At 35.1% G+C, this 23,190-nt stretch overlaps 3 protein-coding genes across 4 annotated transcripts; 1 reads left to right on the forward strand and 2 right to left on the reverse strand.

The window, feature by feature from the left end:
* Window positions 1-322: 322 nt before the first annotated feature.
* LOC121240103 (nudix hydrolase 16, mitochondrial) lies at window positions 323-4,676 on the reverse strand. Its single transcript, XM_041137581.1, has 4 exons — window positions 4,289-4,676; window positions 1,639-1,753; window positions 1,452-1,535; window positions 323-913 (listed from the first exon to the last, which is right to left on the reverse strand). The coding sequence occupies exons 1-4, from the start codon at window positions 4,357-4,359 to the stop codon at window positions 638-640; spliced, it is 546 nt and encodes a 181-aa protein (XP_040993515.1). The 5' UTR covers window positions 4,360-4,676; the 3' UTR covers window positions 323-637.
* A 7,635-nt stretch (window positions 4,677-12,311) lies between these two features.
* On the reverse strand, window positions 12,312-13,005 carry LOC121238324. The gene has a single exon (XM_041135163.1). The coding sequence runs from the start codon at window positions 12,831-12,833 to the stop codon at window positions 12,438-12,440; it is 396 nt and encodes a 131-aa protein (XP_040991097.1). The 5' UTR covers window positions 12,834-13,005; the 3' UTR covers window positions 12,312-12,437.
* Window positions 13,006-14,535: 1,530 nt separating this feature from the next.
* Window positions 14,536-23,180, forward strand: LOC121239795 (transcription factor TGA2-like). 2 transcript variants are annotated; one of them, XM_041137119.1, is made up of 14 exons: window positions 14,536-14,739; window positions 15,400-15,447; window positions 15,478-15,601; window positions 16,700-16,803; window positions 17,398-17,474; window positions 17,593-17,790; window positions 18,333-18,401; window positions 18,496-18,555; window positions 19,488-19,565; window positions 19,791-19,842; window positions 20,756-21,027; window positions 22,088-22,336; window positions 22,756-22,958; window positions 23,032-23,180. In XM_041137119.1, exons 3-13 carry the CDS (start codon window positions 15,561-15,563, stop codon window positions 22,900-22,902), a joined length of 1,347 nt encoding a protein of 448 aa, XP_040993053.1. In that variant the 5' UTR covers window positions 14,536-14,739; window positions 15,400-15,447; window positions 15,478-15,560; the 3' UTR covers window positions 22,903-22,958; window positions 23,032-23,180. The 2 variants fall into 2 exon arrangements, with proteins under 2 accessions (XP_040993053.1, XP_040993055.1); XM_041137121.1 differs by lacking the exon at window positions 14,536-14,739 and adding an exon at window positions 15,286-15,304.
* The last annotated feature ends 10 nt before the right edge of the window (window positions 23,181-23,190 follow it).

Raw genomic sequence — 23,190 nt, forward strand, 5'->3', positions numbered from 1 at the left:
TAATTTCCTCAGACCCAAAAAAAAAAAAAAAAAAAAAAAAAAAACGCAACTAAAAAACTAAATATATAATTAATATAGCTTCTGCCATAATAAGTACAAGTGCTTAGAAAAAATAAAAAAATAAAGTACAAATGAGATGCAAATGAGATATACAATCGTGTCTACTCGTATAAAAAAATCCTCTTGGCTTTAGCCAGAAAATGTCGATGCTCAACAAAGAGCTCTCGAGAGTAGGAAAATGAGCTTTGGTAGTTCTTTTTTCCTTTCTATAACTATAGAAAAGACTGTTTTAACTGATGATGAGGCACATAAAATGCCAAGCTTGCAAATGAAAGTGTTATGCATATCAATAGACATCATCGAGAGGAGCCATCCGGAGGCCAAAACTTAATCTAAGGTGACTCACTAAAATTTTAGATGCCCTCTGGATTAAAACATGTCAGAGAGGTAAATTCATAAGAGAAAATAAGCTAGAAAAATAGTATCTAGGTAAATGCAATTCGGTTGCTACTGGTCTGTTACTTCACCGACCAATCAAAATAAAAGTGCCCCCAAAATAACTCTCTGGTACTTGCTTGCGCGCATCTGGCCGGCCTTGTTGGCTGTTTCTTCATGCACTGCACACCCCAGGAAGTAGTCAATGTTCCGCAGAAATGTCCTCCCCTGCAGTCATCATTCTCTCTGCATACCATTTGGAGAAGCCATTCTCCAGGGCATCCCTCATCCATGAATGCCGACAACTATCCACTGCCTCTGGTACAGTCAACCAAGTTCTTTTTCGGGTGTTCATCTCCGGCCATGACTCAAGCTCCTCCTTAACGAACAAAGCAAACATTGCAGCTTTACATAGACCTTCTGGACAAAACTCGTCCTGATGGGTTTTACTCTTAAATTGATGATAACCCAGGAAATCCTGAAACCAAGAAATATTAATAGCAGTTGGTTTGGTTTGGTCAGTCCATATGAGAAGACAGGAGCAGCTGGAGAAATCTAACCCCAACTCACACTCAGCAATAATGTGATGGCATGTGATCTTAGCAGTAGAGATAATCGGCTAAAAAAGAAAGGATGCAGAGAACGTGCCACATGCATATATTATAATGATAATACCCGAAATATTGAACCATATATCCTAAATATTGAACAATAGAAACACGTATGTTATGTTTTCCCTTTCTCATTCGAGCTGCAACTATCATGACTAACAAGACGCATACACACAAAAAAATACAGAAATACTTTGTTTCTCCAAAAGCATCTAAAGTTCAAGGTATCAGAATTGCTTGAGTTATATAAAATTTTAAAATTTCATAAACTTCAAGACTTTTGCCAATTAAAAAAAAATTATAAACTTCAATCAAAAAGATCAGGAGGGTTCATAACACTATCACAAGTTCATTTTTTCTTTTTTAAAAAAAGTGACCATATATGGTCTATGAGGAAAACTTCACCATTAGCTCCCCCCGAACTCCAGCCTCTTCGATAGCTTCCCTTACTGCAGCCTCCTGAACAGTTTCGTCATTCTCCCAGCCTCCCTGTCAAGGATAAGAACAATTGAAGAACTCAAACTTGCCAGCAACCATACGAATATAATATTGAAAAATGCGACCGGTGCTGCACAATTTCACAACTTATTACCTTTGGAAACAAAAGACCTGGTCCACTTGTTGAGTTAATCATAAGAACCTCGACAATCTTCCCAATATTGGCATCTTCACTCCCTTCTGAATTTCTATGCCTAAATGGAATACACCTGTAAAAACTCTCTCGAGTCAGCTTCTGTAGCAAATATAAGAGCAATCTTTTACCACCATCCCTAAAGGATAATGGCCAGCAGTATGAATCAATAAAGCTTTGTTTTAGATTTTAAGAAGTAATTTCTCAATCAGACCAAGCCCTATCATGGAACAATATACCTCACTACCAGAAGCTCAGTCCCAAAAAAGATGGCACTGATACATAGGCATCTCTCATATATCGTGAGAGATGACTCAAACAACTACAAGGTGTTCAGTACATCTCGAAGTCCTTTCCAAATTCATTTGAGCTAGCAGGGAAAAAACAGAGAAAATAAAAACTACACATCTTGACAAAATAAACATCAAAATTACAAATATCTGCTTGTTAAAGCAGATATAAAAATTCTGTAACAGAAATTAGGCTGGAAACACTTTCTCGTCATCAGGAGAATCCTTACTAATCATTTCCCTTTTGCTTGAGGATTTTCTTAGTGCCCCAACTCTTCATGATCAAGTACAAACAACAGTGGTGGCGCACCCTTGGCACGATATATCAAAGGGTCAATCAAGCATTATACGAAAATATTATCAAGTTTCCTTCAGACCAATGGACCAGACCAAAGCAACCCCAACTAAGAGGAACCCATCTTATATCGGCCACAAATCAAGTTTCCTTAATTTGTTTCTATTTTTAGGTTGTGAACCCTACTCGACACCTTGCTTAATTTGTTTGCTCTGGTTAGAGATATCAGAGATAATAAGGACCTTAACTAATTTATCAAAATAACTTATCAAGATATACACAATAAGACAGAGAGGACACACATCTAATAATCCACCAAGCATCTCACCTATCCAAAATATTTTCCCAAAACAATACAAAGCTGTTCCAAAGGTTATCAAACAACTTTAGCGAGACTTGTAAGCATCTCACCCTGACTAGATCTGACTTGTTCATACGATAGAACAACCATTGGAGTAACTTGCTCAATCCAAGTTCAGATATTTTGCTCTGTTACATGCTACCAAGTGAGTCACTGCAACTTCTCACGGTACCATAGATTCCAATAGCAAAGACAAAAAAAAAAAAAAGGGCAGAATGGCTGATGCACAGACACATAAGCAGTAAACATATTTGCAACTAAACAATTGCCTAATGTGTTCTGCCTAGTGGGATCTTTAAACGATCTATTTATGCATAATACAATGCAAATCAATCCCATGATAACCAAGACCACCAATAGAATGCGATTTGGGCACATCTAATATAGGCCCAATTTGGATATAGAAATGGTTTCATCTCATCATTACAACTTTCCCAAATTCCCACACAAAATATAATAAACAATTCAACTTTTTCAAATCTCAATTCATTTTTTTCAAATCCCAAAATAATAATAATATTAAAAAATAATATTCTAACAATATTTTTTCTACTTTCATCTAAAACCATCTCATCTCATCTCATTTCTGAATCCAATCCAGCCAAAACTTTATCAAATTCTCACACAAAATATAATAAACAATTTAACTTTTTCAAATTCTAAAATAATAATAATATTAAAAAATAATATTTTACTCAACTCATCTAAAACCATCTCATCTCATCTCACTATCCAAACCAGCACATAGTCTAATAATTCTAGTGCAGCATCCATCGTGTGCAACAGAATCGCCCACTAAAACACCCATTTGCACCATTATTAAGGTATAAAACTCATACGGCCATCATTATCTACAATTCAACAGCTTTCTATAATTTGCTTAACACAGCCCCTGTCTACAAACCTGTCCTAACAAAGCATGACCTCACATTGATGAAAATCACTTTATAAGGCTAACCGTGCACTTTTATATTCTTGTTTGCACCCCCATTATGATTAACTTTATTTGTTGCACCAGTAATGGAAAAATTCATAATGCTCCTACACTTTATGAAAACGCGCAGGTCTCTCTCAAAAAACGTACCACTAAAATAAATTGTTAGAATTGCCATACCGAACAGCCCCTAAGCTCAAATTTGTTGAACCCATATCTCTCCATTTCTTCACCGAAAAAATGGCAACGATTTAGTTTTATGCAAATCACGTATGCTTCCCAAACCCCGCATCTAGTTCAACTCTAACTGGGAGCAAAAGGAATTTTCCTGTACCTTAAACAAAACAACCATACACCCTCTTTTCCCCACCAAACCCACCATTAAAAAAAAGCAAAAGAAACGAAATATCAAATACCTAGTCAGTGGTCACCACGGAAAAATTAAGAGGAATTAGCAAGTGACTAACAACATTACCATGAAGTCAAAAAAACTAATTGCCAATACCCGTTTAATCGAACCACCAACTTCGAACACATTGCCCCATCTGAAAATGACCACACAGACACAGGGAGAGAAAAAATAATCCCAATTGCCACTCCGTCACGTCACTCAACATCAACACATTCAAACAAATACAAAATTCAAAAATAAAAACTCAAATATACGTAGATTAGGTGACAGAGAGAGAGAGAGAGAGTGAGAGTGAGAAAGAAAGAAAACGGTAATGTACCCGGCAACTAGGCGACAACCGGCCTCGTACCGTTGCTGATGCCTACCAGTGCGGGCCACCAAATCACACATACTACGCCAAAATATAAATTAATTTTTTCTCCTTTTTTTTTTTCGTACTTGTTGATTCTCTCCTTTTCCTCTCAACGACAACCCTTCGTTTTTTTTCTCTCAATCAACAAAACCGAAAAACTCTCGCAATAGTCATGCCCTCGCCGTATAAAAACCCCATTGCTCGGTTTTCTGATTACGAAGGCGGTGATCAATGCGGGGTCGCATTGCTCGCTGGCCGTGGACTAGTTGTTAGGGTTTGGGATTAATTGCAGAGAAAAAAATGTAAGAGAAAGAAATGGTGTGGAGTGGAGTGGTGAAGCGCAATTAGAGCGGATGAGACGGTGCGACGGTGGTGTGGTCAAAGAGTCACGTGGGTGCGTGATTTGAAACGTCGATTGTGCGGAGTCCACGTCGGGATTCGGGATGTAATCCGGTGCTGCCATAAGTAGCATATGTATGTTGGGGGATCCAATCAGATGGCGGATTTGAAAGGGTGATCAGGAGGGTAACATAGTTGATTGGATGGGACGTCTAGAAGCAGGTACTATTGGCCGTATCTGATTTGAGATTGGTGGACGAAGTCAGAGGATGGTGGTGATCCAAGGAGAAAGATCCGGTGTGGTCCCATTTGGATCCTAAACTGCAAAAATATTTTTACTTTATCGTTAGGATACTCTGCATTCCCCTACTCCTACGGCATTCATTCACTATCGTCGCAACCACTACCATTATGATCATATAGTTCATCTTTCAAATAAACAATTAAGAATTTTGTCATATAAGATATTTTTTCGTATTTTTTATACACTCTATTAATATGATTGATTAAAATAATTTTTTTATATTAAAAAAATAATACAATTAATTTTATTAGTAAAAGAGTAATAATCTATACACAACATATTACACAATAATATTATAAAATAAAAATATTTTTATAAAATTATATTACGTTTATAAGATATTTTATAAAATTATCCCTAATTTAAAACATAACTATATAAAGTATTATAAAAAATATTGTACAGATTCCAATGAAATGGACATTACTTGGAGGTGGGCTTTATACTCCTCTCTATTGTGCAGATTCCAATGAAATGTACATTACTTGGAGGTGGGCTTTATACTCCTCTCTTTTTTAGTTTGTTTGTTTGTTTTTGTTTTTATTTTTTGTTTTTTGTTTTTTTTTTTAATGTGAATCTTAGCATGGCTACTCGAAGTTTGCCGAAGGAGGATCGAGATTGTCTGCTCAGCTTTCCATTGGCATCAATTGCATATATGCTCCCACACTTCCATGGCTATAGCCTGACCACCCAAATCTTGGCTGTTTCATAGAGTTTAACCCTGACATTTGGGCCAACCATGAGCCTGTATGTCCGCTCTTTCAAGATGGGTGCTCCCTACAAAAGCCACCATAAGTGGTTCCATTCCATCCATCTCCTTCATATCCGATTCTCTGCACTACAATAACACTACCTAGCTTAATGGATTTTCAACTGAAAAATACTTGTTGCAAGTGTTTGGTGTAAACGACATGTAAACGTGACTGACGTGGAGACACTTGATGAGAGAGAGACCGAGCTGAGAAGAGAGAGACCGAGATGATGGAGCTAATGAAAGAGAAAGATCGAGCTGATGAGAGAGAGACCGAACTGATAAGAGATGAAAAATTCATTTTAAATCTGATGTAGCATGGACGACTGCACACCGATTATATCTACCGACTGTATATAGAAAAACTGTTTCCAATTACTTGCATGAACTCTCAATCTTACCCACTCTCCCCCTTCACTTCCTGAAAATCCAAAGAAAACCACCTTCACTTCCTCATCTGCATGGACACGAGTCATAATTCTTCGTGTTTGTGTAATGAATATTTAACCTTCCTGCACGGAAACAGCAAGCCAGCTCTAGATAATCAGGCTTTAGTGCACTACGCTCAACATTTAAACTTCATTTTTCAATACTGTTAAATGACTAGTTTAGTTATATAAAATCAAATTATTTCATCTCATATAATTATTATATTTTTTTTAAATTCATACACAAAATATAATAAATAATTTAATCTTTTTAAATTTTAAAATAAAAATAATATTATAATAAAAATATTTTATTTAATTTTTAATTAAACATGTAATCTAAACCATATAACCAAAGGAGAAATTCTGTGGCTTGGTTTTGAACGTACCCAATCACCAACGTCAAAACCAGAAAGTCTCTTCGATCGAAACTCTCCACAAGCTTTGTTCGCAACCCACTCTCACCTACATTAGAGTAACCGAAAGTACTTATCACGTACGTCGTACAACAATTTCTTTAAAGAAGAAAAGCCAAAATAACATTATTATTTTATAGAAAATACTAGTATGCCCTATTATTTTGATACTTTTATTTGACTTTTGATCAAATTTTTTTTTACTTAATGATTAAGAAAATAATTTTAAATATATTGATATATTTTTTATTTTTTAAATATATTTAAATATATTAAAAAAATAAAATAAAAATAAAAAACTTTTTACGCTGGACATACTGCCCAATGATCAAGTTGGGATGGCATAGTAGCCGCATCCTTATTTTATTAATACAAGCAATGTTGCACTTTTATGACTACAGAATTTGTGAATCACAAAGCATTAGCTAAAAGTAACAAATGGTTCAACTGTTAGAGAATTGACTTCATTACAAGTTTAGTTAAATGTAAAATATGATGAATTTCATCAAAAGATAATTACATTAGATTAGTTAAAAAGATAAGTGTGAAACTTTAAACTACAATAAATGATGTGTTTATTCAAATTTGAAGGACTACTGTTCACTTATCAAATCTATTTTTTATTCACTTTTAATCTTCAATAGTATTTTTTATTAACGTTTAATCTCCAACCGTCTTGTAATAATAATGTAAAAATCAAATTAAATTATTAATTAATATATTATTAGTGTAATTATAAAATATGAAAAAAATAAAAATATTATTATTAAAAAAATAATATTATATTATTATTTTGATGAATTCAATGACTAATCCAATGTAGAGTTATAGATAAGGAAGTTTTAGATATATAAAAAATATATACTTTTCATCAAAATTTGAAATGAATTTGATGAGTCAAATGCTAGTACTCTTATTTCATGAAATTTTAAAAAATAAACAAAGTAGATGATGGTAAAATGCAATAATTTGTTTTCTTATTTTTTAGTATGTTATAGGGCTGCTACCTGCATGGTGCAGGGCGGGGACCATTCCCCTCACCCCGCCATGCACCATGTAGGGGTGGGGTTTTTTCCCCACCTCGGTGCCAGGGGCGGGAGAAAAAACCTCATCCGCCCCGCCCTCCGTCTAGGCCAATACATTGGATCTTTAAAAAAAAAAAAAAGGCCTAAAAATATGTTTTTGATCCAAATTATAATATAATTAAAATTTATAAATACAAAAAAAAAAAAAAAACTTAAACTCATTAAAGTTATATTTTGAACTAAATTTCACATTACTTAAGTATGACTATTATATTGTCTTGGCCTCCTATATAAAAATTGGTCTATGAAGTCAAGACAATTTAATAACTTGAATACAATTTCAAGTCTGTAATAAATTATATATATCTATGTATAATATATTTATATATATAAATATATATATTTTTTATATATGATATCAGCATGTAACTGACATGAAATTGACATGAAAGATGACAATTGGCCTAGACTATGTTACCAGCATCTTGATCATTGACTAGCAAGTCATGATCAGCAAGGAGTTGGAAAGCAATGGGAACTGACATGAATAACTCACCTAAGCATTAAGTATAGAGTTACATGATAAGTATGCTTGCATTCAAAGCGCCATCCATGTCAATTCTCACGACCTTTCCAACAGTAGCGGGATTTCATTTGACAATCCAAATCGGGGCTGAGTTGCAGACGACATCAAAACATCACGTGAATCTTGTCCTGCTTCAGAAGGAGGAACCTTTTCCCACATCTATCACGGAGCAACAAAAAGGCTTGCTCCTGCAGCAGAAGGCAACACCTATATCACATTCTCCTCCAAGCTATGAATTACCCGAATGTCATTATTTCATATGTCTTCCCATGCACCCATATTTCGGAGAGGGTACCAAAGCTTTCACTCTAACGTCCCAATCACCAACCTGTTCATGGTAGAAAGATGTTATTTACATCGGAAAAAAATCATTTGTCAGTCCCCAAACTTAAATTCTTCAACTCTTTCCATTTTTGCAAAGATCAGCCTTCCAACCCATGGATGAACACGTGATATATATCCATAATCATTAACACATAATACCGTACCCATAGTGTCATGTGACTGCCTAGAGGAAGATAACTAAAATTCAACAACAATACTTTTATAGAATCGTGCAAATTATTTGTGTACAGTTATTCGTGCAAGTTATTCTCACAATATAATCATCAATCATGTTAAATTGTTGGTACTTGACCAAAAACTTCCAACCAAAGCATGCATGAGGCAACAATATGACTATAATTAAATTGCATATTAATTTGATATCAAACTATAAATTAGCAACTGCGGATCAGACCTGGGCTCTTTGATATCGGGTTTCAGCTGGACATGTTATCCCCTGTCTATTGGCATGGCTTTTATAACTTCAGTTGCCAAAACACAAGCCTCTCCCGAACAAGTTAGACGCAACTAACTGGTAGAACAGCTGGAACTCAACTGTGGAATTAATCCTATGATCATCAATATAATTTAAATTGGTACCCCAATCAATATCAACACACATGAGAGCATCTTTATTGGCTTGGCCAAAGTTGAAGGATGGCTAAAATTTAGATAATCTGTGTTTAAAAGAACTCATATTAGATTGAGCATCTCTAAAACAATTTGGACTTCTGCTACAGTGGTTGACCAAAGATGAAGAACCACAATTGATTTATCAAATATTAAAATACTAATTTCTCACTCCAACCACTTGTAGGTGTTTATGTAGGTAGATTTTTTATTGACATTGAAATTAGTATGTTGTTAGATATTTGATTAGTGAATAAGAAATTTAGATAAAATTTTAGATTAAGTTTAATCTCAATTTTTTGTTATTAGTATTAAATGACTTTTAAAAATATAATTTTTTTAATATTAATTTAATTATAATATAATTATTATTAATATTAAATTGATATAATTATAAAATGTAATACAAATAAATTAAATAAATAAATTATTAATTTAATAATATTTTATTATTATATAGAGAGTAAATGATTGATTTAATACGTGGATTGAATTTAAATGTAACGGATAAATGTAAAAAAGTATAATATTAACTAAATGTAAAAAATGAATCTAGCCAAACTGATAAAAATGCTCTGAAAAGGAAAGGACAAACCAATTTTTTGCACATAAAAAATATATAAAAGGTACCCAATACATCGAAAAACTCTCTTTGGCGGATAGTGACCAATACCAGAGCATGATATTACCGAGCATGGCACACAGAGCAGCACGACACCTATTTTCTCTCGGTTACTTGACTTTTCCTCGAAAATTCGGACGGATAAGAGGAAACCCAGAAGCCCGTTTATCAAAACGTGAGCTCAGAGGAAGGAAATTGAAATCAAGAGGAATGAAAATGGAATATCCATGACTGAGCAGTGTGGATGTACTGAAGGAGATATTGGATCAATTAAGCTGGAAGAGAAACAAATCTAGAGAGAGAAAGAGATGGTTTTAGAGGTGAGAGAGTTTGCGTCGCTTGTAACGGGAGTCGGGAGGGCTGGGTAGAATGGAAAAAGTGCTTTGAGGCGGCGTGCATGGCTTATATTTGGTACGACCAACGTTACTTTTCACGTCTTAGTAACTGTGTATTTTCTTTTTTAAAAAAACCTTCGTAATTTCTTTCATGACGCCCTTCTATTAGTCAATTTGGAACGGTCTCTCTAAACCAAATCATGTTTAGCTTTGATACTTTGGTCTCGGAAGTTATGCAACTTGATGATCTAGTCTTATTATCGACATCTTTGTCAACTGCTTGGAGAGTACGAAAATGAAGATCATATTTGAGGTACTTATTTCATAATGTTGATATTATGACAAAAGATCAGTTAGTTGATAACTATCGTAGTACCCTTGTATATGTAGAGAGTTACCAATTTGTTAGAGAACATCATATAGTTCGTAAAAATGAGCTTTTCATGTTGTGTTGGTTGCAGGTAGCCTTCTCCACCTGGTAAATGGAAACTCAATTTTGATGGGACTATTTTCCAGTCTTTGAATAAATCTGGTCATGTGGAGGCTATTTTATATAATGATCAAAGACGTGACTATGGCAACATCATGTAAGAAAGATGAAGGATTATCTCGTGCAGTGGAAGATAGCGAGGCTCTTGCTGCATTAAGAGGTACTTCACAAATGGCCGGTACTGTTATATATGGGCGTTCCAGATCATTTGATTATTGAAGGTAAATCTCATATTGTTGTGGAAGCTATCCATTCTGATTATGAGCTATTTTCTACAGATCATAGCGCCCCTTCGATAGAGGAAATTAAATACTTCTTATCTTATTTAAAAAACTAAGAGGTTTTAATTTCATGTTGATAAACAAGGCGATGAAGCTGCGCACACTTCTTAGCACCTAGAGTCGAGGAAGACACTCTCCAAGGGTGGCAGCAATCTCTTACCTTTCTTTCAAGTAGGGTGGCTGTAGAGGCTGCAGGGAGCTCTTGGGTTTAATCTTGTTTTGTCTATAATTAGACACAAGGAAAGGGGCTGATCTTTTCAATCTCAGCCGTCCAACCGCCCCGAGGACTTCTGAAAGATTCTAAATTCTTATCTGGCATGCATGTATGATTCTTTATTTCTTTTGGACAAAACTTGCAACTTGATGAAAATGACAATCTTATAAAACAGTGTTTATCTCCATCATTTTCAATAGACTGCTGGTTTTTCTCCAAACAGAATATGCTTTTATTATTATTCATGTTGTTGTTGTTGTTTTGAGGACTAGAGGTCATCCAAGAAATTAGTTAAAAATAAGTTATTTTAAGCGTTCTAGACCTAGATTTTTTAGAGGCCATCGATTAATATGATTTAAAAAGTGGTAAAGGTAGCCACGTAGTATAGTTTGAAATTAACATACAAGCAATTGAAAAACAAGCAAAGAAATTAATATATAATTGTGAAAGAAAGAAGTTTGCCTTTTTGTGGAAAAATGTTCAATGATATGGTCTACATATGAATCATCATATCACGAATATGCCCATATATATTAGAGTAATACTACGTACAGTCTCCACTTGGGACTGTTCATGCAAGTCTGGATAATTTTATCTTTAATTTTTTTTTTTTAAAATTACAATAATATCCCTCTCAAATTACAATAATTTTTATTTAATGAAATATATCAATAAGTTTGTACACACATTCCTCACTTAGGGATTATAAATAGAATTTTTCTATATATTATAACATTAATATCATGGAATATTGCAAAGTGAATATGTGTAATTTAAGGCGTTCCACGTCAATCATCATGAATAGAGTTACGAGAGAAAACAAGAAAAACATGTACATGTTTTAAGTCTCATATATATTACGTGCTTGGTACATAAAAATCAACCGATTAATTAATTAACTAATTCTATTTAACCATTTATGTGAACCGCCTCAAGATTAATTAACCAAACTTCAATCTTAAAGAAACTAAAAGCACCATTAATATAATTAATTAATTCATACCGGACAGAACTAAAATATAGATAAATAAAATAGTATTAGGGTAATAATTACTGCCTTATTAATTACATGGACGCGACCTAGCTATAAATTATTACAGAAAAAATATTTATTTGTGATCTGTGATCTGCGATGAAAATGTAACAAGTGGCCAAGAGCGTGTGGCCTGATGGCATATAGTCCCTCTCCAAATGGAGAACATGAGTTCAAGACCCCACTCCTCCATTGTATATATAAAAAAAAAATGTGACAAGTGGGTTTATTTTTATTATAAATAATTATTTTTATCACAAATAAATTTTTTTTTTTTTTACATTAAACTCTGGAGATCGAAACCAAACTAAAACTTACAGTACGTGAACATGAATTTTTTACATTGAACCAAAACTTCTGAACACGTCCAGCTGAAGAAGCTCAGAGAATGATTTGAAAGCTGAAGCCTCTGAATATGGCTGCAGCATCTCGCTGCTATAAGATATGGAACGAGGAAACTCCGATGCCTCATTCATGATCAGTTGTTGTTGTTCATGATCGGAAAAGTTACAAGGTTCTTGATGATGATCGGCACCGATATTAAGCTCCATAAACCGTGCCGTATCGGAGTCTCGGCCGGTGAGTTTCTGGACAAGGTCTCTGAACTCCGAGGCACTGGTCTTGACCTTCATGGGGGTTGATATGTAAACAACTTTGAGAGGCTTTTTACTTCGTTTGGAGGCCGAGGTCTGCTGCTTTTTGCTGTTCACGTGGTTAACACCAAGCACATCCATGGCGGACAAAAGCAAGCTGAAAAAGTGTGCAGAGTACCTCGTTGCTGGGTAGTTGCTAGGTTTTATATGCGGAAAGGGTACGTTTTTCGTTAGTCAAAAGTGGGTTTCGTGGAAAGGGATGAGATTTGAAGAAATGGATGAAAAAAAGCAAAGATTTTGATGGAAGAAAATGAAGGGAAGAGGAAATTGTTGCAGTAGAAGATTCGATTAAATGATGCTTAAACGACCCGTAATCGTACCGATTTTCTGGTGACACTTGTTAACGTTTTGGACAGCGACACCTTCGTTCATTGAAACAAGCTAGGTATAAGGTGGTGGATTAGATCACGTGCGCAGCCACCTCTGACCAGGAAAATGTTTGGGGTTGCAAGGGTTTATCACACTCGTGGTCATCGCCTATTGGTTAAAGGAAGATTTCTTGTGGGTCCCATGTCAGTCTCGTGTGTTGAATGTTGGTGTATTGGTTCACTCTGCCAGATTATCAAAGATCTTCTGAAAATGATTTTTATCAAAAACATTATTGGTCTAATTATTACCTCACCTTTAAAATTGTCAGAAAAATAGCTGACGTCGTAAATCTTTTTGGATGATGTTTTAGTTTTTACAGAAAAACATTACTAAATTTTATTAATATTCATAAATCATTTCAATTCATTTCTTCTCATCTTTCAATTCAAACGAAATCTTAATCGGTATGACTCTTTTTTTAGAAAAATATTTTCATCTTAAAGTGATTATATAAAAATAAATTTATAAATTGATATGATTTAACGTAGTACGTTAAATTATAAATTAATTTTTTTTATAAAATAAATTTAACAAATTTTATAAAATTATATGAATTTATGAATTTTACAACCCCTCTCTCAGTTTTTTTTTTTTTTTTTTATTAAAAACAGGGAAGGATGGTAAATTTAATGCTTTAAGATTTCGAAAGGCAATTATTACACTTTTCTGGATCTCTTTATAATTATAAGATCTCGTAGATATGTAGTTGCATATTTAAGAGTTATGGGAGACTCCCTTTGTTGCATTTAAGTTATGGGAAACCTTTTCTTTCACACTTAATTGAAAAAATGGTCCGAGTTATGTTACTATTTTTTTTTTTTTGTAATAGAAAATGATAAATATATAATTCTATTTATAATTTTTTATACAACTCTATTTTATATTAAGAACATTTTTATAAAATAGTTTATAAAAGTTCTACCGTCTTATAAAAATATTTTCAATATAAAACATGATTGTATAAAAGGTTGTAATAAGGATTATACGTGTATAATTATTTATTTTTATATAATAGGAAAGATGTGTTTTATTATGCATAAAATTTAAAATTATACATTATAAAAATAAAAAGTACACAAACTTAAAAGGGATGGAATGGAACCGGGCTCAGGTGACCTAAATAATTGCCTAAAAAACCGAACTTGGATGGAATTAATAGGAATCCAACCCATGGTTGTTTTATAGCATTTTTTCTAGGGCCAACCCATAGTTGTTTTATTGCCGTTTTTTAGGGCCAAAGCATTGATTATGTTATGCAGATAAACGTCTGGGAAAATCTCGAGTGGGGGACCTTGTCGGCTGGTTGTGAAACTGACCGCAGTGGATCAAAACTCTAATACCGGACAGTAAAGTGTAAGATGAGATTGGCTGTATCCTTTCTGTGTCAGTATCTTTGGTACAGTAGCATTGAAGAAAACTTTGTGAAAATTAGAAAAATCAGAAAAAACAATTCATGTCAAAGCACTAAACCTTAGAAAAAGCAAATAAAAAAATCATTAGTCATCGGAAAGTGGAAGATTTCCACGCTAGAAGACGTCCCTCTCTCTCTGTTCTCTTCTCTCTCACTTAATCCAATGATACGCAGAGTAGCATCATCATAGCGTCGTCAAAATCTCAGGTTCGTTTGGTTAAAACTTCTCTGTAAATTCGAGTAAATAATCATTCTCATGCTAAAATTAAATATGCAACTCAGAGTAGGTGACGTTGATCCTCTTAAGCTTGGAATTAAGGGGTTTTTATATTTTTATATTATTTATTTTTACTGATTTGGGCATCTGAGTATTGTTGTGATGGGGTCGGATTAGTCCATGACATGTCAAACAGAGTCTGACTTCGTAGAACTTCTTTAGTTGGATATTCTTGAGGATTTTGGTGACTAGGGTTTCTGGCTATTATTGGGTTCGTGCTTCTGTGACCTCAATACGTGCATTTGACTTCCATCTGCTTCTGTAATTAGCGATTTTTCTGTTTCTTTTTTTTTTTTCAAACAAAAATTAAACCACGTTTGAGTATCTGGTTCTTGTTGCGTTGGCTCTAAAGTTGGTGTTTTTGAGACCAAAACGGTGATTTGATTCTCAATACCTTTTCTGTTTGGGTTTGGTTTGGGATTCAGTGTACTGTTGGTTTGCTGGTAGTTGGTGACCAGTAACCTGTGCAAGGGACTCGAATCTTCAGGAGTTCCTGTAATTATTGTTTTTCTGTGTTCTTGCGTTGATTTTAGCTTCTGGATTGAGTTTGCCTGTTTTAAAGTTGTCCTTTCTGCTTTCGATTCTTGCAGATTGCTTCGGGTACTGGTTCTGGGGTTTCTTCTTTGGCTGAGGGGGGGGGGGGGGGGGGGGGGGGGGGGGGGGGGAGCGGCTAAGGAGTTGACGATGATGGTGGTTTCTGGGCAGTCGAACAATTAGGATTGGCGCAGAAGATGTGGGAACAGCAAGCGTGATGCCGAGCTTCGATTCTCAATTACCTATTTCCAATGCGCTGTATATTTTCCTCATAATCTTTACTCTGCGATCTTTTTTTTACTTCTTCCCTGTTTTTGTTCCTAAAAGTTATAAATGCACTGGGACTTTCCGTTTCTTAATTTTTACAAGATATTCTCTTTCTCACTTCTATGCATTATTTCGTTACTGACTTTTTTTGTTGTGTGTCAATTAGAGAGCTATATATACATTTACGTATCCTGAAAAAACTAAACTTAATTTCTTGGAAATCTTATGTTTGGTTGTTGGTGGTGGCAAACCAATTTTGGTTTCTGACAGGAATGGTGGTTAACCACCTAAAATGTTTCAAAGCTTTCAGAGAAACTTTGCAAAATGAATCAGAAGCAAATTTATCGTGAATGATAGATGTCTAAAAGTTAAGGTTTATGAAACTCATGAGAGATGTGCTTCCCCTGATTCTCGTTCTTTCCAGTTGATCAATTCAAATAATTATTGACTTTTACATTTTGCAGAAGTTTCCTACGTTCTTATCCTAATCGTTTTGACAAAGTTTCATTTTAGATCTTCTGTGGAGCATTCTTTTATATTCCAATTCCTGTTCACCTTTTGCTTTTGAGGCTGAGCTTCCAGATTCTAATCTGTTTTTGCCATCACATTGGGTAATGTGACCACCTTGGTCTGGTGTCCATTACGGAAGATGGGTTGAGCTATGTGTAAAGGGTGTGGGTGGCTGGGAGCTGGAACTTCAAGTTGGGCTTTGCTTGGGTTTACCCCAGCCTGGCATGACTGGGAAGTTATCTGATGACAATGATTATGAATATGGATTGTTTAATGTCGTCACCTAGAAGTACTTTTTTTTTTTCAATTTTCTGGCATGTATGATTACTTTCATGACTTTCTTGTTGCTTTTCTGATCAGAGGGGAGGGGTGCTTTGGATCCTCCCTCTCCCTTCCTCCCACAAATCCTTTTCTACAAACCTTCCGCAATCTTCTTTTCTTTTATGGCGTTTAAATCAAAAGGATATCTCTGATGTAATTATGGAGAGCTTCTGATGAGTTGGGCATCTCAATATGAAATTAGTTTAGCGTTCTATGGCGTAACAACTTGGGTGGCTTAATTTGGAGAATGCTTTTCAGTTGTACCGAGGGAAATGCAATCCATTCTTTTCGCGTTTCTGATTTCGGGGCATTCGAGCAATCAATTGGATTTCGCTTAGAGGATGCTGTTGACCTGACTGGAAGTGAGTATGCAAAAACTGGACTCACATGTTAAAGAGCAAGCATATTTAGTTTTTTGTATCATTTAATCTGCAGAAACATAAAACTGTTCTGCATCTGGTGATCTTAGTGGCACTTGGCTTCTTGTAAAAGGGACATCACTTCACTATTGTTTATATGTAGGATGAAATAATGGCTGGGCCTAAATCGTATCAATTGATATATTGCTATTAGCTAATAAGAATAGACTCCTGGAACTTGTAGCACCTAATATAGGGCTGGGTTCATATTTAGAAGAGTATGAGTATTCCTTAAGAGTAGATTTAATTGTCGAGAAGTGCTAGGTCTACACAAAAATCTTACATCTTGAAGCTTACAAACTAACGTGGCTTAATGTGATCCGTCAAATTGTAAAGCTAATTTTATTGAAAGTTAGTTTGTTAATTTTCTTGCATAAGATTTCTATGTAGACCAAGCATTTCTCTTTGTTGTATACCGGTAAAACTCTTTTTTCCCCTTATTCGACTTGAGCAGTATTTTGACAATATATATGTGTGTGTGTGTGTGTGTGTGTGTGTGTGTCTTGAGAAGGAAGCTTGTATGTTTTGTTGACGCAGATACTGTGCTTCGTTCTACAAAAGTAAGTGGGCAAGTAGTTGCTTCCAATCCCCTTCATATTGGCACCTTCGATAAGGTGAGTTTTTTATCCCTTAAAGTTGTAAACTTTCTCATTTAGAGATTTAGGTGACTTTTAGAGCCTTACATCTTTGTCGCTTCTATTTATATGGTGTTTTCTTTGTTGGCCAAAACAGTCGCCGAGTTCAGTTGATATAAATTCATCTGCCTTCCGCGTGGAGCGCCAGAGGTTGCCTTTAGAAAAGGGTCAAGCATCAAATCTTGTTTCTATATCAAGTGGTCATATAGAGAACTGGGAAGAGTCTGCCATGGCTGATGCGAGTCCTAGGACTGATATATCAACAGATGTGGATACAGATGATAAGAATAACAGGGTGATTTTTTTTTTTTTTCACCTTTTCTCTGAATATGCTATTTTTGGATAAACTCTAATATTTATCTTCTGCATTCTGCATATCGTTCTAATTTTCTAGTACCAAATATCAGTAGTAATGTTGCACAAGTATATGTTTTTTTTCCTAAGCAAATTGGCATGAAAATTAAACAAGAGAATACAAGAGGTGAGGGTGGGGGACCCCAGCAAAAACCTCATTACAGAAATTGCAATGCATATAAATGGAGCAAATAAAATAAACTGGCAATGGATCCAATAAATTGGACAGGGGCCCTTTTTCCTTGGCTTGGCCAAGGAGGGGACTGCCAAAATAGTGGTTTTGTAATCCAACTTATGTTTTTGTCGGATGCAGTTGTGATCTGCATTCAGAGAAGGGACACTAGTTGCACAAGTCCATATGTTTCCCTAGATACTTATTTGTTCTCCGGTTTCATGAAGCATTCTTCTTTATAAGTCATTGGAAAATTTGGCTGATGTTAATCAATATTGCCATCCTTACATTTAAGCTCCTTGCTTGTGCAGTTTGATAGAGCCATTGCTAATGTGGCATCTGATTCCAGTGACAGATCAAAGGATAAAACGGATCAGAAGGTCATAATGTATTAAATTATTTACAAGGATTATAATTTATGTTATTGATGTTCAAATAGGGATTCATGATTTTTTGCTTGATTACACTTCACAGACTCTCCGCAGGCTTGCTCAAAATCGGGAGGCTGCAAGAAAAAGCCGATTGAGGAAAAAAGTATGGCCCTATATCTTACTTTGTTGTTTTGTTCCGTTATTGTTCTTCACAAATGGCTGTCTTTTCCCCCTTGCTATTAGTAGTAATTACAACTCAAAAACACTGCATCTTTTGGCAGCTATTTCCTGCAGGTAATTTCATTGGTTCTAGGTTTATTAAGATTAAGGGCATGTTTGGACACTTGGAGTATTTTAAGATTTTGTGAATAATAGTGAAATGGTTTGAGGTGAAGATGTTTTATTGGATTTTGGGAAAGGTGAGAGAAAAAAGTTCAAAAATAATATTATAAAGTTCAAAATTGTTTGAATATAATTTTTTAATATTTTTTTTTTTTTGAGTTTTTAAAAGTTGTGTTGATTTTTGTGTTTGAATAACGATTAGGTAATGATTAGATGAAAAAGTTGAAAAGTTGAAAATTTGAAATTGAAAATTGTTTGTTGAGTGATGTTTGGGAATGAAATTATGAGAAGTTTTGATAATTTTGAGAAATCTCATAGTGTCCAAACATGCCCTAAGTTTGTCTTAATCCTTGTGAATCCTCTTCTTCATAACAGAATACTACTGTTTCTCGGATTTTTTGGTTGGATTTCATTTTACTTATGGCATTTGGTGCACATATGCATGCATGCACACTAATATTTTATGGTCTCAAAATCATTTATAGCGAAAGTCATTGCCTTTTGGGAACCCTTATTATCTCAAGTTTGTAGTGATACACAGATACCCTCTTTATTTGTAGTGAGTGAGGTTTTGTCACTTATTATTTGGAAGAAGCGTTTATGTGCCACATCCTTGCATGCTTTGGATGATTGGAATTCTAATGCCAAAAGCAAAAAGCATGTTCCTTTTGTTTGGCCTTGGAGCCCTATTGTTGCATTTATCGATTACTTTCTACAAGTTCCCTCTTTTGACTTGCATCCATCCTGGTGTAGGCGTATGTCCAACAGCTGGAGAGTAGCCGTTTGAAGCTGACCCAACTAGAGCAGGAGCTTCAACGAGCAAGACAGCAGGTTAGTTTTGGTTCTCTTTTCAAGACTGCCTAATTTTGGCTTCAATTTTTGTTAATCTCCTTCATTGGCATGCAAAGCTTGTATATTTGCTCATTTCTTTTCATAGTTTTTTTGGCCTGCCCTTGGCTCGGTCCACAAAGGTGTAGGTTGGGGTTCTGTAGGTCTTAGATTTGCCTTACCAACCAAAGAGGAAACAGACTTACATTCTCTTTTTATCTCCTGTAGGGAATCTTCATATCAAGCTCAGGAGACCAAGCCCATTCAATGAGTGGAAATGGTATTCCTTTCTTCAACTCAATTATTCCCCTCCTGTGCGGTTCAATTTTCAAAAATTGTTATCGGAACTAAGTTAGATTGGTTCCGTGTGGGAGAGTATTGCATTGTTGTGAAAGGTTTATTGGAATAACAAATTCAGGATGTTGGCTATCTTGTGTAGGAATACTAAACCGTGGAATCACATTAAGTCAATGACTTTTCCTTTTATTCGTAAAATGGAAAAGTTGTTAGTGTTAACACACTTCATTTAACATGTGTGGAAGCTCTCACCCACTCACACATATAAGTTGTTTGTTTTGTTTGTTAGCTTCTACCGTATCAAATTTGATGTGTATGTACAGGTTGCATTACCAAACTTCAAGACAAAACACAAAAATCAATATAACTTTTTCAAACTACAAAACAAAACACAAAAATCAATACCACTTTTTCAAACTTCAAAACAAAAATTATATTAAAAAATTATATTCAAACAATTTTTTAACTTTATAGTATTTTTATTCTACTTTTTCTCCATTCTTTCCCAAAACCCAATAAAACATCTTAACTCAATCTATTTCACTACTATTCACAGAATTTTGAGATATTCCAAGTGTCCAAACAAACCTATGTTTGGACACTTAGAATTTCCAATATGACCACGACGCAATCTTATACTCCATTGGATTCATTAATCTCTACTGGCCTATGTGCTGGCCTATGTGAAAATTCAGTCCTTGCAAATCATTAACTGTAGATGGATAATCATTGCCACATGTTGTATTGTCAAGGTATGCATTGTAGATCCAGATACATGTCTATGTGCTCATTGGTAGGCAGAGTCTATGATGTAGTGTATCCATCTTCCAATTTGATCCTCTTTCCCCAAGTTGAGTTAAATTACATGAAGTAGATGATTTAGTTAGCTTTTTCAGGGGCCATGGCATTTGATGTGGAATATGCACGATGGCTGGAAGAGCAAAATCGACAAATTAATGAACTGAGATCAGCAGTCAATTCTCATGCAAGTGATGCAGAGCTACGTATCATTGTTGATAATATCTTGTTACACTATGATGAGATTTTTAGGCTGAAGGGCATTGCAGCCAAGGCTGATGTTTTCCATTTGTTGTCTGGCATGTGGAAAACACCTGCGGAGAGGTGTTTCTTGTGGCTTGGTGGTTTCCGTTCATCTGAGCTCCTAAAGGTGAGGTCATTTTAAGGTTGATGGTTTAGGGTTAGTTCTGAGAGATTTACTGGAATTTGGAGGAGTCAATAAGAGACTGTAATTGAAATCCTATCCCAAGAAAAGGGAAGGTAAAAACCTCAGTGTTTTTTATTTTTTATTTTTTTTTTCTATTCCTCACAATTTAGTATGATTCAACTGGTGCATTTATTATGATTTTGAATCAATCAGTGTGAGTTTTATGTAGACTAATTAGTTAAGCATTTCTTGGGTTGGGCGTAGGGCTGTCTACAGATTGCTGCCCTCATTAAAGCCTCGTTTGGATGTTAAGATGAGATGAGATGAAAAATCTGTGAATAGTAGTGAAATGGTTTGTGAATAGTGGTGAAATGGCTTGAGTTAATATGTTTTATGTGGTTTTGGGAAAAGAGAAAAAGCTGAATAAAAATATTGTAAAGTTAAAATATTGTTAGAATATAATTATTTAATATTATTTTTTTTTTTTTAGATTTGAAAAAGTTGAATTGTTTTCTGTGTTTTGTTTGGAAGTTTGGAAAAGTTGTAATGATTATGGAATGATTAGATGAAAAAGTTGAAAATTTGAAATTAAAAAGTGTTTGTATTTGAGTGATGTTTGGATGTTGATTTCTCATCTCATCTCATCTCATCTCAACATCCAAACGGGGCTTAACTATTGGTAGTTTTTACCAAATAAGAAAAAAAATGACGCCACTGTTATTTGTAGGCTCAAAACTGCATGCAGTGGTTTAAGCTTGTCGATATTGAATGTATTCATCTCTTGCATAGTCTCTGATTTGGGTCAGCAGTTTTTGGCCTTCTATATGATTTAAGCTTTTAAATATTATCAGGCCCAAAACATAAGGGCCCATAATGAGTGTTGGGTCAGTCTTGGTCTCAACTATATTAATCTTTGGTGTCCTTTCCACTAAGAGGGGCTTTCTTCGTTTTATTTATCGTTCTAATTGTCTATGTCTCTGAAGTCATGAATGGTTGGAGTCTGACCTCCCAAACCACTTCTTAATTTTCCCCCCTTAATTGAAATGACTGATTTTGGTTGCAGCTTCTTGCAAATCATTTGGAGCCTCTGACAGAGCAGCAACTGGTGGGCATTAACAACTTGCAGCAGTCATCCCAACAAGCGGAAGATGCATTATCTCAAGGGATGGAGGCATTGCAACAATCCCTGGCTGAGACATTGTCAAGTGGATCTCTTGGTTCCTCAGGTTCATCTGGGAATGTGGCAAACTACATGGGTCAAATGGCCATGGCCATGGGTAAACTAGGGACCCTTGAGGGGTTCATTCGCCAGGTATTTTCTGCTCCTTTAAGTTCTCCTTGCCCTTCCTACATACTGCATAAACTAATGTTGAAGTTCCTTTTGTGCTACATTTTCCCTGTCATGGACTAAAATCTATTGAATTTTGTCGCAAAATACTTCACCCAAAAAAATGGAAATGTGGAAATAGTAGTAGTTAGAGCAGTTAGGGAAGTTTTCAGATTTAAAAATCAGTAAGCTCTGGCTATCCATGTTTATCTTAAGAAAATCTGTCTTCTGCTATATATTTGGTAAAATTTGGGGTTGTGTGTCATTATCATGCGGTTAGTGGTAAGAAATGGACGGACATAGTAGGATTTTTTTCTTCGTTTATATGTTGTTGTATAACCTTTTCAAATGTTTTGTTTCCTTTTTCTTTTCTTTTTTTTTGGGGGGTGGGTTATTATCATCAGGCTGACAATCTCCGGCAACAAACGTTGCAACAAATGCACCGTATATTGACAACACGCCAGTCAGCTCGTGCTCTTCTTGCGATACATGACTATTTTTCCCGGCTACGAGCTCTTAGTTCCCTCTGGCTTGCCCGCCCTAGAGAGTGAACGCCCTTCTCTTCTCCAAAGCTGACTGATAAAACTATGGATCCTGAATTTGAAAAAGAATCTCACTGCAAAATTGACCCTCCGATCCAGTCTGCCTATACTTGGTCATGATTACAGTTTTCCTTCTCTAGAAATTTCTCGTGTTGTAGTCTTAGAATTCCAGTGTATTGTTGGTATCAGTATTGCTTTGTCCGTTTAAGTCATTGTATGATCTAGAAACGATATTGTCAATGAGCTACATGTATCTTGTTTGCTATCAATAATAATGCTATTATTTATGTCTTGACT

Source organism: Juglans microcarpa x Juglans regia, chromosome 7D (assembly GCF_004785595.1).
Source record: "Juglans microcarpa x Juglans regia isolate MS1-56 chromosome 7D, Jm3101_v1.0, whole genome shotgun sequence".
NCBI lineage: Eukaryota > Viridiplantae > Streptophyta > Magnoliopsida > Fagales > Juglandaceae > Juglans > Juglans microcarpa x Juglans regia.